Source organism: Stegastes partitus, unplaced genomic scaffold (genome assembly GCF_000690725.1).
Source record: "Stegastes partitus isolate 25-593 unplaced genomic scaffold, Stegastes_partitus-1.0.2 Scaffold2485, whole genome shotgun sequence".
Taxonomy (NCBI): domain Eukaryota; kingdom Metazoa; phylum Chordata; class Actinopteri; family Pomacentridae; genus Stegastes; species Stegastes partitus.
In genome coordinates, this window is record NW_007580216.1 from 58,525 (window position 1) to 70,532 (window position 12,008).

Sequence of the window (12,008 nt, forward strand, 5' to 3'; positions counted from 1 at the left end):
AAGCAGACGGACGTTTTCCTCCTTGAATGAAGAGCTGTGTTTGTAATACGTCTTCACAGCTGATGGTGGATTTGTCGGACCTTTAACCTCGAACCACAATCTCCTCTCTGGCTCGGACACAAACAAACAGACAGAGCGAATCCCGGTTTCAAGCAGATTCACTCGAGGGACCTCCGTGTCCCAGTTCTGTCCCCGACTGAGTTAAGTTTCTGATACGCTCTTGATCCCTCCACGTAATCCTGCTGCGAAGTTTAGCGCCGGCTGGATGTTTGCAGTATATCTCGTCCTTGGAGAAAACAAGTTAAGCCACTTTCCAAAAAATGAACATCTTGGACTGTCGCTGGTGTGTGTGTTTATTCTGCAGATAGAGATGCAGGTTTTTGTTGTTTGAGTTGTCTGGACTGATCTGATGTTCATATTTTTAAGATGCCTCTGCCTCCAGAGTGCATAGAAATGTTTCCGCGAACTCATCTGGTCTTAGTTTTTTCCTTCTCTCGACCAGTTTCGGACTAGTTACAGCGTTATCATTTTTGATTTGTTAAGGCAGATCTCTCCATATGCCCGTAATTCGCTCACTTTCTCCTCCATCCATCTTGCTTCACATCATTCTGTGGGGTAGAAATGATAGATCGGCGAGGCTTAAATTCAGCAAAACTGCAATCGTACTGATAGATCCGTCCCTATCCATGCGGCTCCTAAGCATATTGCTGCACCCCATTAGGCCGATGCGACGCGCCGCTGCTGGATCTCTGCTGCTGCTGCTGCTATTGTGCAAGCAGCTGCTTTATTGAGCACTCTGCTGACATCCAGCCCAGCATTTCTGCACCGCAAGGGGAAACTTTGGATGACATGTAAAAGCAGAGGTTTGGTGCGACATGCCTCCGTAATGGGATGGGAACAGGGGTGCACCGGAGAGTGGAGGGGGGGGAGGCTAACTGCAGGTATTGTGGGGTGGTGGTGGTGGTGGTGGAGGTGGTGGTGGAGGGGAAGAGGGAGTGTCTCTTCCAGGCTGCTTCCAAAGCAAATGGAAGACAATCCAATTTCCTGTGATTCCATCAAGCCTCCGTCCTGGATCCAGGGGCATTAGGGAACGCTGAGAGGACAGGCCGCTGACCCCTCACATGAACATGCAGGAGGCATGTAGGCTGCACACGTGCACCAGCAGCATCTGTGGTTCCTCTCTAACATACAGGAACTCTGTTCTGTCTCTTACAGTCTCAATACACTGAATTTTCCTCAGTTATTTCTCATCATGACATTCATTCAGAAACTGGAAGTAAATCAAGTAGACTGATGGAGAACAGTGAGAGAGATGGATGTGGAGCAGTTCCATCTCTGATCCTCACATCTTTAGAAGAGTTTCTGCTCAGCTGTCTCTGATTTGTCTGAAATTTTTATAGCATCAAATATAAATATTCATACAGATATTTGTGAATTTTTTTGCTTGATATTTTAAATGCTTACTATGATGAAAATACTTTCTAAATTGCCGTTCCAGCACTTTTGTTTGTGCACAAAATGTTAACCTGACATTTCTACTATTATGTCTAATCATGACATTGATTCAGAAACTGCAATATTGGACAAATAGATCAAATAATCTCTGAGACTGATGGAGAACAGTGAGAACGGTAGATGTTGAACAGTTATTCCATCTCAGATCATCACATTTTTGAAGAATTTCTGCTCAGCTTTCTCTGATTTGTCTGAATTTTTTTAGCATAAAATATAAATATTTATGTAGATATTTGTGAAACTCGTGCTTCATACTTTAAATGCTTTCTGCGATGAAAATATGATCTAAATTGCCCATGAACGCGCTTTCCAGCTCGTTTATTCACACATTGAACTCAAAATATCATCCTGAAGTTTCTACTGTTATCTCTGATCATGACATTGATTCAGAAACTGCAGCGTTGGACAAATAGATCAATGGGAAAGATGGATGTTGGACATTTACTCCATCTCATAAGATATGAAATATTTTTAAAGATATTCCTGAAATTTTATCTTAATATTTCAAATACTTTCTGACATTTTATTTATTTATTGAAAATTCCACGTCGATCAACTTCTGGTGCGTTTTTTGCGGTTACGTTTTTACGTTCTCTGAAATTTGTTGTTATGTTTGAACAACATCTCAGGAATTATTTAAGACAAAAGCCTGAAATTTTCATAGTTTTTCTCGTCAGATTCAAAATGTAAAATATTGGATTTTAAATATGAAGATGTTTTGAGATATTTGTGAAATTTTAGCTCCCCAAGATCATTTTCAGTTTTTTAAATTTGCCCCTTGATCCTCCCTTTTTAAAAAAAAAAGAAAAAAAAACAAACTTTTGGGCTGTTTAAACAACATCTCTGGAACGTCTAAAGATAAAAGCCGGAAATTTTCTGTTATTTCTCATCAAGTTGTTGATTCAGAAACTAAAATTTTGGACAAGTAGCTCAAATAGCCTCTGATTGCAGGTGAGCTGAAATATGAAAAAAAAAAAATTGAAGCTGTCATGAAAAGTCACATCTTTGAGCACAAATTAAGATTTTTTTTTAAAGCATGTGTAGTTACATGACTAAATAACACAAAACTAAACATCTAAAATACTTTTAATATGAAATCTTTGGTTATAAAATTTAAATCAAGCAATTTTGAGTTAATTTTCATAACTGATTGAGCAGCTATTCCTACTAAAACTACTGAGTTGTGCTGTAAATGTGAGGCTTGTGCATTGTCAGTGACGTGTTCTTGCCTTTGTGTGCATGTGTGTTTGTTGAACAACGAACTGCAGATTAGCGCTTTGGTCAGATTAGGGCTTAAACCCCTCACACTTTAATTATAACTGTATGTATTTATGTGCATCAAGGTCTTTGGCTTGGCCTCGGCTGTAAACATCTGTCACTGCCCCCCTCCACCACCACCAGGCCGGCCTTTGTCTCTCCGTGTGCTGTGCAATAACACACAGAGAAAATTAGTCGAGTTTAGGAGGTTTTTTTTCTTTCATTTAATAAATATAATGCAGCATCCGCTTTTTATATTTACAGAAAATGCCTGGATGATAAAATTTCACCCTCCAGGCAGTCGGATATATCCGCGTTTGACAGTTTTTACTACACTTGGGCCCGCCGTTCTGCAGACTCGACATCATTGTGAGGGACAGACTCGGCGTTCGCAGTACATCACGGGTTGTGAGTCGACTCGCAGACAGACAGCATTGTTGTCTTGGGTTAACCACGGCACGCTTTCCACGCTGCCGGCGATTTGCATCTGTGCTCCGTGATCCACCCGGAGGGAATAGAAAGCTCTAATCCAATCAGCAGGTCCCCGAAGTGCTGCCCCTGAGAGACAGAGAAAAACACAACAATAGGATCACTCTGCACCGGGCCCAGCCGGGGAGGCAGACAGCAAAGACAAGGGAAAGGAAATGAGGGATTGGAGAGGAAGGGGATTAAGACTGAGGAGGAGACTGATGGGGAGCAGAGGTGCATGTGGGAGGGTCGTCCAGCCTCCAGTCGTCAGGTTTTTACAGGAATTTCTGCTCCATCATCTCTGATTTGACTGATTTGTTTACAGCTTTAATGCCACACATATGGATATTTGTGAAATTTTAACTTGATGGATCAAATTCTTATAAATTTATTTTAAAAATTGCCCGTCGCCCCACTTTAAACACATTTTTTTTGCATATTAAAGTCAAGAACTACTAAAGATAGAAGATTTTCAGTTATTTCTCATCATGTCTTTGATTTCTAATTTGCAATATTGAATATTTAAATATGCATTTTTAAAAAGGCATTCGTGAATGTTTAGCTAGATGTATCAAACACTTTCAGAGATGCTTTTTCTATTTTTTGCACATTTTTTTGCACATTGAACTCCACTATTGGCGATAAAAGCTTAAAGTCTCTGCTATTATTTCTCATGTCATGGATTCAGAATCTCCAGTATTAACTATATAAATATGACTATAAAGATATTTGGGAAATTTTAGCCTGACATGTCAAATTCTTTGCGGGGAAAAGAAAAAAAGTAAATTGCCTATTGACCCTCTTTAGCATGTTTTTCGCTCATTAAAGCCTGTTTGAGCAACGATATCTCTGAAACTATTAAAGATAAAAGCCTGAGATTTTCACTGTTATTTCTCATCATATCATTAATTCAGAATCTGAAATATTGGACAAATTGATCAAACAGTCTATTGTTATGGATGAGTTGAAATATGAGAACAAAAGTGAAGCCGCCGTGAAAAGTTCCATCTTTAAGGCACGTTAACAAAATAAATGGTGATGCAGAAGTGATGTTTTCTGAACCACATGTAGCTGCAGGTCACAATTATACAAACAAAACATATAGAATACTTTATAATATGAAATACTTGGTCACAAAAATGAAAAAAAAAGTTGTTTTCGTCAAATTTTCATAACTGATTGAGCAGTTAGGACAAGTTGTACCACAAAGATGAAGAGATATTGTCAAACCTTTCCTCAAATTTTAATCTGAAAAAAAGAAAAATACATGCTTAAAGTGGGTCGACGGACAGTTTTGTTTTTAATTATCTCAATGAATCCTTCATATTTCAGTATAAAATTTCACGTACCATCTAAAATATTCATAGTTAGTCATAAAAAAGTTTCAAGTGAATCAAAGATGGTCGAGCAAAACGGCCTGAAGACGAGAAGTTAGAGAAGTGAAAAGAGGAAAGAAGAAAGTGTGGTGAGTAAAGTAATGAAGGAGCAGAGATGAGGAACCAACCAGTAACCAAAGCAGAAAGCTGCACATGAGGATCTGCTGTTGGAGGGCCAAAGGTGGGAGGACTAATGAATAATTTCCCCATAACAGTTCCAGTAATTTGGAAGTATCTCCAGCGCTGTGACATTTTACGGGACAGAAGGAAATGTCACTCCTGGCTTTTAATCCGTCTGCGAGCGTTTCAAACCATTGTTCTTGGCTGCTCTTGCTCTCGGGCCCGAGGCAACAGTTTGACCATTTATCATCATTATGAGGCGCAAAGGCAGGACGGAGCGGTGATTAAGAACTGAATCTCCTGTTGATGATGCCTGTCATATATTGTGTCTTATTATACCTGCATGTGAGCACGTCTCCCTGCTGCCCCTTTCCTCAGTCCAACGCCTCATACAAGAGTTATATCTGCACCGCTGACCCGTTGACCCCCAGCATCATTTTTACCGTTCAGAGGACACACACCCACCGACACTCACTCACATACATTCAGAACCACCTCTGGTTTTCTGCTCACCTCTGACACTTTGTCTTGTCTCCGTCGTCCCTGAGCTTTGGCGTCGGGGTCACACAGCCTCCGCGGTTAAATCATTTAAAGGAAAGAGCTGGAAACATTTTAGACAACGAAACCAAGTGTTGTCTGTGTATTCAAATACTGATCTAGCTTCTTCCTCTGCAGCACAAAAATATATTAAAACCACATCGCTGTTGCACTTTAGTGCCATATTCTACCGTAACAGAACTCTGGACCTGCTGTTTTCTATACAGAGTCGACACAGCAGGCCTTGGACGTTGATAATTTAGTTTAGATTTGATCACAGTGGTTCGATAATTACATAAATTTCGAGGTATTTCTAATTAAATACGTGCAGAAAATCTGATTTTTAAAACATGACATCCTGAAATTGTAAAAGAAATTCACACCAGATGGCCAAACATCATCACTTTGTGCATAAACTGTTCATGTAAAATAGATAATCTGAACTAAATTATCACACAACGATGTTTAAAAGACGAGATAACAAGACAACAGCCATCTTTAATGAAGAGGGATACAGCCAGAGAGTCGTCGCTAGCCGGCTTGGAATCAGCAAAACAACCTGACAAAGAAAATGCAGCATGACTCCACCAGAAAGGAGACAGAATCAGTTATTCCCAGAGTCGTAGTCTCCAGCAAATTAACTATTTACTGCTGCTTGAGTATCATTTGTTAAGAAGTGCGGGGCTTTGTATGAAGACACGTCTGAGACTTTTTAAAGACGCGTCTGAGACTTTTTAAAGACGCTGTATGTGAGATTTTGAGCAAAAATATAGCAGCAAACAACCATCATTTGTGCAGCGATGTAGTGGAGTGTTGGTGTCTTTGGTGTGTTTGTTGTAATCTGAGCTTCTCGGTTCTGGTTGTTGGTCCGACTACGCTTCAGTGCATGTGAGCTCCTCCCTTTGAAACTCTATGAACAGATCTCCCACATCGTATCATAAAAGGGGAATAAAATAGTTTAATGAATTCAACCAGAGCCTCTAAAAACAAATTATTTTATTTGTTGTTTACCTCATGTATTGCTGTAGACTAACTTTTCCACCAGTAGCACTCTGATGCTCTTCTCTGCTTCTTCTTCTTCTTCTTCTTCTTCTTCTTCTTCACTCGTGTCAGTTTGACTCCAGTCGTCTTGTGTCTGTTTCCACACATGGCGATCAACAAGTCAAGTAAAGACAATGACTTCACAACAGTTTACTCATGTATCTATGCTGCTAGCGATTTCAGCGAGATCAGAGTATTTACGTTTGGGCAGATTGCTCGCCTTCCTTCACGTACCACAGGTTCCGCCTGAGAGCTGTCCCGAATCAAGATGGCCGCCGGTGATCCCGTTCGAAACGCCGCCTTAAGACATCTAGCCTTTATTATACATATCTATGGTCGGGAGGTCAACTACGGCATCTTCCACTTGGTCAAAAGAACTACAAAGGTGTAACAAACCACCAGAAATGCCAACATTGCTGCCGTTTAAATGCAGTCGGTGTCCAGTAATAATAGAATCAATTTAGCCAACATACAAGTTTGTTTGTATCTGGATGCAACTTATTCAAACACACTCATCTGTTGATATGCACTGAGGTAGAAATTTTAAATATACAGCGAACAGTGCATGTAGAGATCACAGTGCAACAGTGTAATCTGCTCTCTCTTGCTAAGTTTAGTTATTTGTGGTCGCCTGCTTGCACCAACATGTGGCACCATCTGTTGACTTGCACTGAAACAAAGAGACTCAGTAGCTCGTTGTTTCAGGTCGGCCAGAGCTGGAAGTCACCTGCAAGGTAAAAGGTTTAATTTGCGGGTCACGTGTTCCTCAAATCAATATCTCATCTTCTTATAATCCCCCTTCGGTACAATGAAAACATGCCACCCTTTATCCAGCGAGAACAAGTTAATTGGTATTCTGGCAGGTGCAAGTTTCTCCTCTTGGGAAGTTTGAGCGGAGTAATTTACAGCGTCTCTCACAGCAGAATGTTGGTATTATTCCTGATATTATTCTTTTGTGTTTGCACTCACTGGAGGATTTAATTCTTCCTCAGTCACAGGTCCGTTGAAGTAAACACTTGTTTTTGCCTTTTACAGGATAATGAAGGACAGACGGCGCTACATTATGGTAAGAAGGCCTCTCGTATTAATCTCCTCAGTCCAAAATGTTGCATACACTCCTTAAACAACGCTATTTATTTTCTTTTCTTGCGTCTATTTTTCAAAAAGGCGGGTGTCTCATTTTGGGAAAACAAAACTCTTCATATTTATCGTGCGCCGACATCATTATGTCGTCTGCGTGCGCACTCTCTTTATATACAGCGGCTTGTTTACTGTACGATCCTGCTCTTTGCCCGGCGCTCGCCTGGAATTCATCATCTTTCCCCTCCTCGTCCTCCCACTCTCTCGCCTCCATCCCTCATCTTTATTTTCCCGCAGTTGTTTTCCACCAAGTTTCTGTCATTTCCTCTCTGCCCCGCGCCGCCGAGGCTCGCGCGCCCTCTGGTATGTGCGTGTGCGCTGGATGTGCGCGTGCAATAATCGCCAGACCTCCCAGAGGAAATCAGCAGCGGTCCTTAGACTCCCCTGACCCTCTCGTGCCCCAACACACATGTCCCTGAGGGGCGGTTCTCATGTCCTCTGAGCCTCTGCTTGTGTGTTCGGCTTCACCATCTGTCCCCCAGCTTTGGTGGCGGCGGTGTGTGTGAGTGTGTGTGTGAGTGTGTGTGTGTATGTGTGTGTGTGGGGGGGGCGAACGTTGCATTACCCGACCAGAGATCTGCACACAAACACACACACACATGAGGAAGCCCCGAGGATGAGGCATAAAAAGATGACTAATAAACATAAGCGATGAACTCCAAGAGACAAATAGCAGAGAATGAAAATTCATTCCCACCTCTCTTTGCACAGGGCCACAGTGGCTGGCAAGTGATTAATTGAGGGTTTACTGCTCACCATAAATTGTTCTCCTCCTCTACGGCTCCCCTGAGGGCTCGCCACTTTTTACAACTCAAGGCCCAGGCGAGACACGCGCCACGCACACCGCCGGCTAAATAAAATACTGTTTAGAGCAACAAGAGGAGGAGGTCTGCAGGCTGGGCTGGCTGCAGGAGGAGGAGGAGGAGGAAGGAAGGAAAACAACCAAAGCAGGCTTTGTTAGGCCGATTTCACGCCTCGTACCGTGACACAACTTGAATGCACACTTGCTGCATTCCGATGTACCGTCATATCTCGTGCACACACACACACACACACACACTCCCAGCAGCAGCCACCTCTGTGCAGGAGGTTAAGAGGCCCGGCTGTCAATCACCGCGGCTGCTGACATCAGCGAACATGGCGCAGCAGCGACTCTGCTCTTTAAGAGGAGCGAGCGATTGACACCGACAGAGGAGAGCACTCAGAACAAGAGTAGGGGGGCGAGGTGCCAGAGGGGCAGGAGGTGCATCAGGAATGAAGGGACGCACTAACTGGGTTAAGGAAGTGCAAGCCGCCGCCGCCGCCGCCACCCCCACCTCCTCCTCCTACACCGAGAGAGAGAGAGAGAGAGAGGAGACCCTTTTAGTGGGGCACAAATTGCCAATGGGGCAGAAATGAAGTGTTTGAGAGAAGCTCAGGTCCAGGCCGGTGTCAGTGCCGGGCCTGCAGATGGGCTTTTCATTACCTGCAGCGCTGCACATACTGTATTAAACTACAGTATGCAGAAGACAGGAATGAGGCAAATTTACACAAAGCTGGTTCACAGCGTGGGAGTTTTAAACCAGCTGCAAGGATGCAGAATTATCCCAATATGACATTTATTCAGCTAAGAGTCAAACAGTTCAAACACGCTCATTGTTTAGCACATTCCCTGCCAAGGTTTGCTTCATAATTAATAATAAATGCACGTGCAGCTGAGACTCGTGGGAGCGTTTAGTCGTGCACAAATAACAATGTTGACCTCACCAAAGTGGTTTCAGTTCACATGAATGTCTGTAACGAACCTCATAGCAATCCCTTCAACAGCTGCTGAGACGGAAAAGTCAGAGCGTCATGAACAAAGTTAGGATCCATCATCTGGGAACCATGAATGTCTGCATCCAGTATGATGCTAATCCATGGAGCAGGCGTTGGGATATTTCACCGGTTAAAAGAAGGCATGTTTTCTTTAAGAATCGCCACCACAAAGGAAGAATCATCAGATTTTCTCATCTTTGACGTGCCACTCCAGTGGAAAACGGAACCAAATATAAGCATAAAAATTAAATTAAAAACCTGTTAAAAATGTGCCCAAATGAACCATTTGCATTAACCAGAGTCTTCAAAAAAAAACATAAAATTCTTCACTCCTCTGCGAAACTCTGAAGCTACAACTGACTCAATTGTGACCAACGGTCATGTGACAAAAATTCTGGGATTTTTTTGGCTGTGTGAACAAAGACAGACCATTTAGAAACAAATTAAAAGTGCTAGTAGTAAAACATCTATAGCATGGAGAGTCACCATTTTTTCCCAGTCTGGGTAACAAAACTTGGAAAAATGTTGTATATGTTGATTCCAGGTCATTTCCAGTATTTGTAAAATAGGAATTAAAGAAATTCAGCCTTCATTTGTTCTTCTTTTATGAACTACAGCCATAGATACGTTGTAGTGGTGCACAAAAGGCTTAGTTGAGTTTTTTCTGCTTCTAGTCGTGGTCGTGCTGTTTCCATAGAAATGCAGCAAAAAATTATCCCTCAGTGATGTTAGGAGCAGAAAAAACATCCAGAAGCTGCAGAAGAGGGTTAACAAACCTCAGTGGGTTTCATCCTTTGGGGATCTTGGATTTCTGTGCAAAACTTTACACATTTCTTTCACATAGTTGTCGATGTTTCAGTTTGGACCAAAGTGGTGAAGCAGCTCATGGATTGTTGTATGGTTGATCCAAACACCTTGCGCAAAGTTTGCATGAATGTTTTGTCTCCTAATTCTTCCCTTGGTGTGGTGTTTATTTATCAACTTTTTCTCCTTTTCGTAGCATCAGCGTGCGAGTTCGCCGACATCGTGGAGCTCCTGCTGAACGCCGGCGCCGACCCGTCCATCAAAGACATGGAGGGTTCTCTCCCCGAGGAGGTCACCGAATCCAGCGCCATCTCCTCCCTCCTGCGTCAGTACACGGCTCCCAAAGGCTAGAGGTCCTGACGCGCCTCCGCCCGGTCATTCCCCAGCCTCCTAGTCTCATCCCCGCTCCGCCCATTCATCCCTCCTTCATCCCCCCGAAGAGACTCTGTTCAGCCCCGGCAGTTTGTAGACTGCAGAAGTTTTGTTTTTGATTTTCTTTCCGAATTCTTGAGGTGAGTTTGTTGGTTTAGCTCTCCTGGGCTGCGGTTGTAAACATTAGTCATTTGATAAGACACTTGAGTTTAAGGGCACCGCATGTATTTTTATTCTTCTAAAATCCTGTAATGTTGATTTATCTGCACAGTGGGGTTGGGTGATATGACGACGGCTGTGAGACTTTGGTCAGCTGGCTGAGATTTTGCTGTACTTAGGTAGCTGTAGCTTCTCTCATCGAGGAAGACCTTCGCTTGCAATATGGCGAATCAATGTCGGGACTGTTTATTGGCAATATTATGACGACAGGACTCGTGCATCAAAGTATCTGGATTTATCAGGTATTTATCTCACCGGAGGAACCAAAAACAGACATTCCCATCCACTTCTTTTCTCTGTAAACGGCATAAGATTCACCATATGCATCATTATCACAGTACAATATGCCATATAACATACATTATACCATGATATATCTACCGCTCTGCATTATACGGATATGTATCACCCACTCCTACTGCTCAGGTCTGACAAGCAGCCAGGCCTTTTAGTCTGGGTCAGCTCCCCTCTGACAGTTTGTTCATATTCAGTTGTGTTACGTACAAAGGAATGCTTTATTCATTTGACATATATCATCATTAAAGTCTTCAGTGAATCTGTTTCCTCTGACATTTTATTCTTTGTTCTAAAAATGTAGCATCAGTCAGGTTACAGTCACACAAACTCACACTGTATTTATTTACACCGGTGTGCCAAAACATTAAAACCACCTGCAGAATATTGTGTAGGTCCGGCTCGATCATCATCGACACCTTGGGCTCTTTGTCGTGCTCCTTGAGATGTTCACGACCAGTTTTTGTGGTGTGAAGATGCTGCCGATGGAATCCTGCTGCCATGAAGAGGTGTACGTCATCTGCAAACGTGTGTAGGTGGGCGGTACGTGTTAACATCACATCCATACGAATGCTGAGGTTTCCCAGAAGAAGTAAGTATTGTAATGAGATGATCAGAGTTTTCACTTCACCTGTTGGTGGGTTTAATGTTGTGGCTCTGGCACTATGAATCCGAAACTCACATCTCACTGATTCCTTTTAGTAATTTTGAGCTTCAACTCAAAAGCTTCATCAGATTAAACTAGAGTTCGTGTTACCAAGAAGGAAAGAACACTTGATGCATGACAATAGAGCAAAGCTGGTGCAGTTATCACAAACACATGATGGAAATAAAAGCACCAAAATACTCCAAAAACATTTTTAAAGAAGTTCAAATAAACACTGATATTTATTGGTGCTTCCACAGAATAGTGTCAAAGTTGTGGCTGGAGAACAGCTGCTAACTAATTACACTATAAGGACTAAAGTATTTGGACACCGACAGGCATTAATATGGATTCAGTTCCTCCTTTTGCAGCTATATTAGCTTCCATTTATCTAGAAAGGATTTCCACAAGAGCACGTGTGA

The 12,008-nt window shown here is 42.4% G+C and overlaps 1 protein-coding gene across 1 annotated transcript in view; it reads left to right on the forward strand.

The window, feature by feature from the left end:
* acbd6 (acyl-CoA binding domain containing 6) overlaps positions 1-11,208 on the forward strand; it is a 42,937-nt gene extending 31,729 nt beyond the window's left edge. The window contains exons 7-8 of the mRNA XM_008305361.1: positions 7,350-7,380; positions 10,252-11,208. Coding sequence (XP_008303583.1) covers positions 7,350-7,380; positions 10,252-10,406 — 186 coding nt within the window. The 3' untranslated portion in view covers positions 10,407-11,208. The remainder of the gene's footprint in view (positions 1-7,349; positions 7,381-10,251) is intronic.
* The last annotated feature ends 800 nt before the right edge of the window (positions 11,209-12,008 follow it).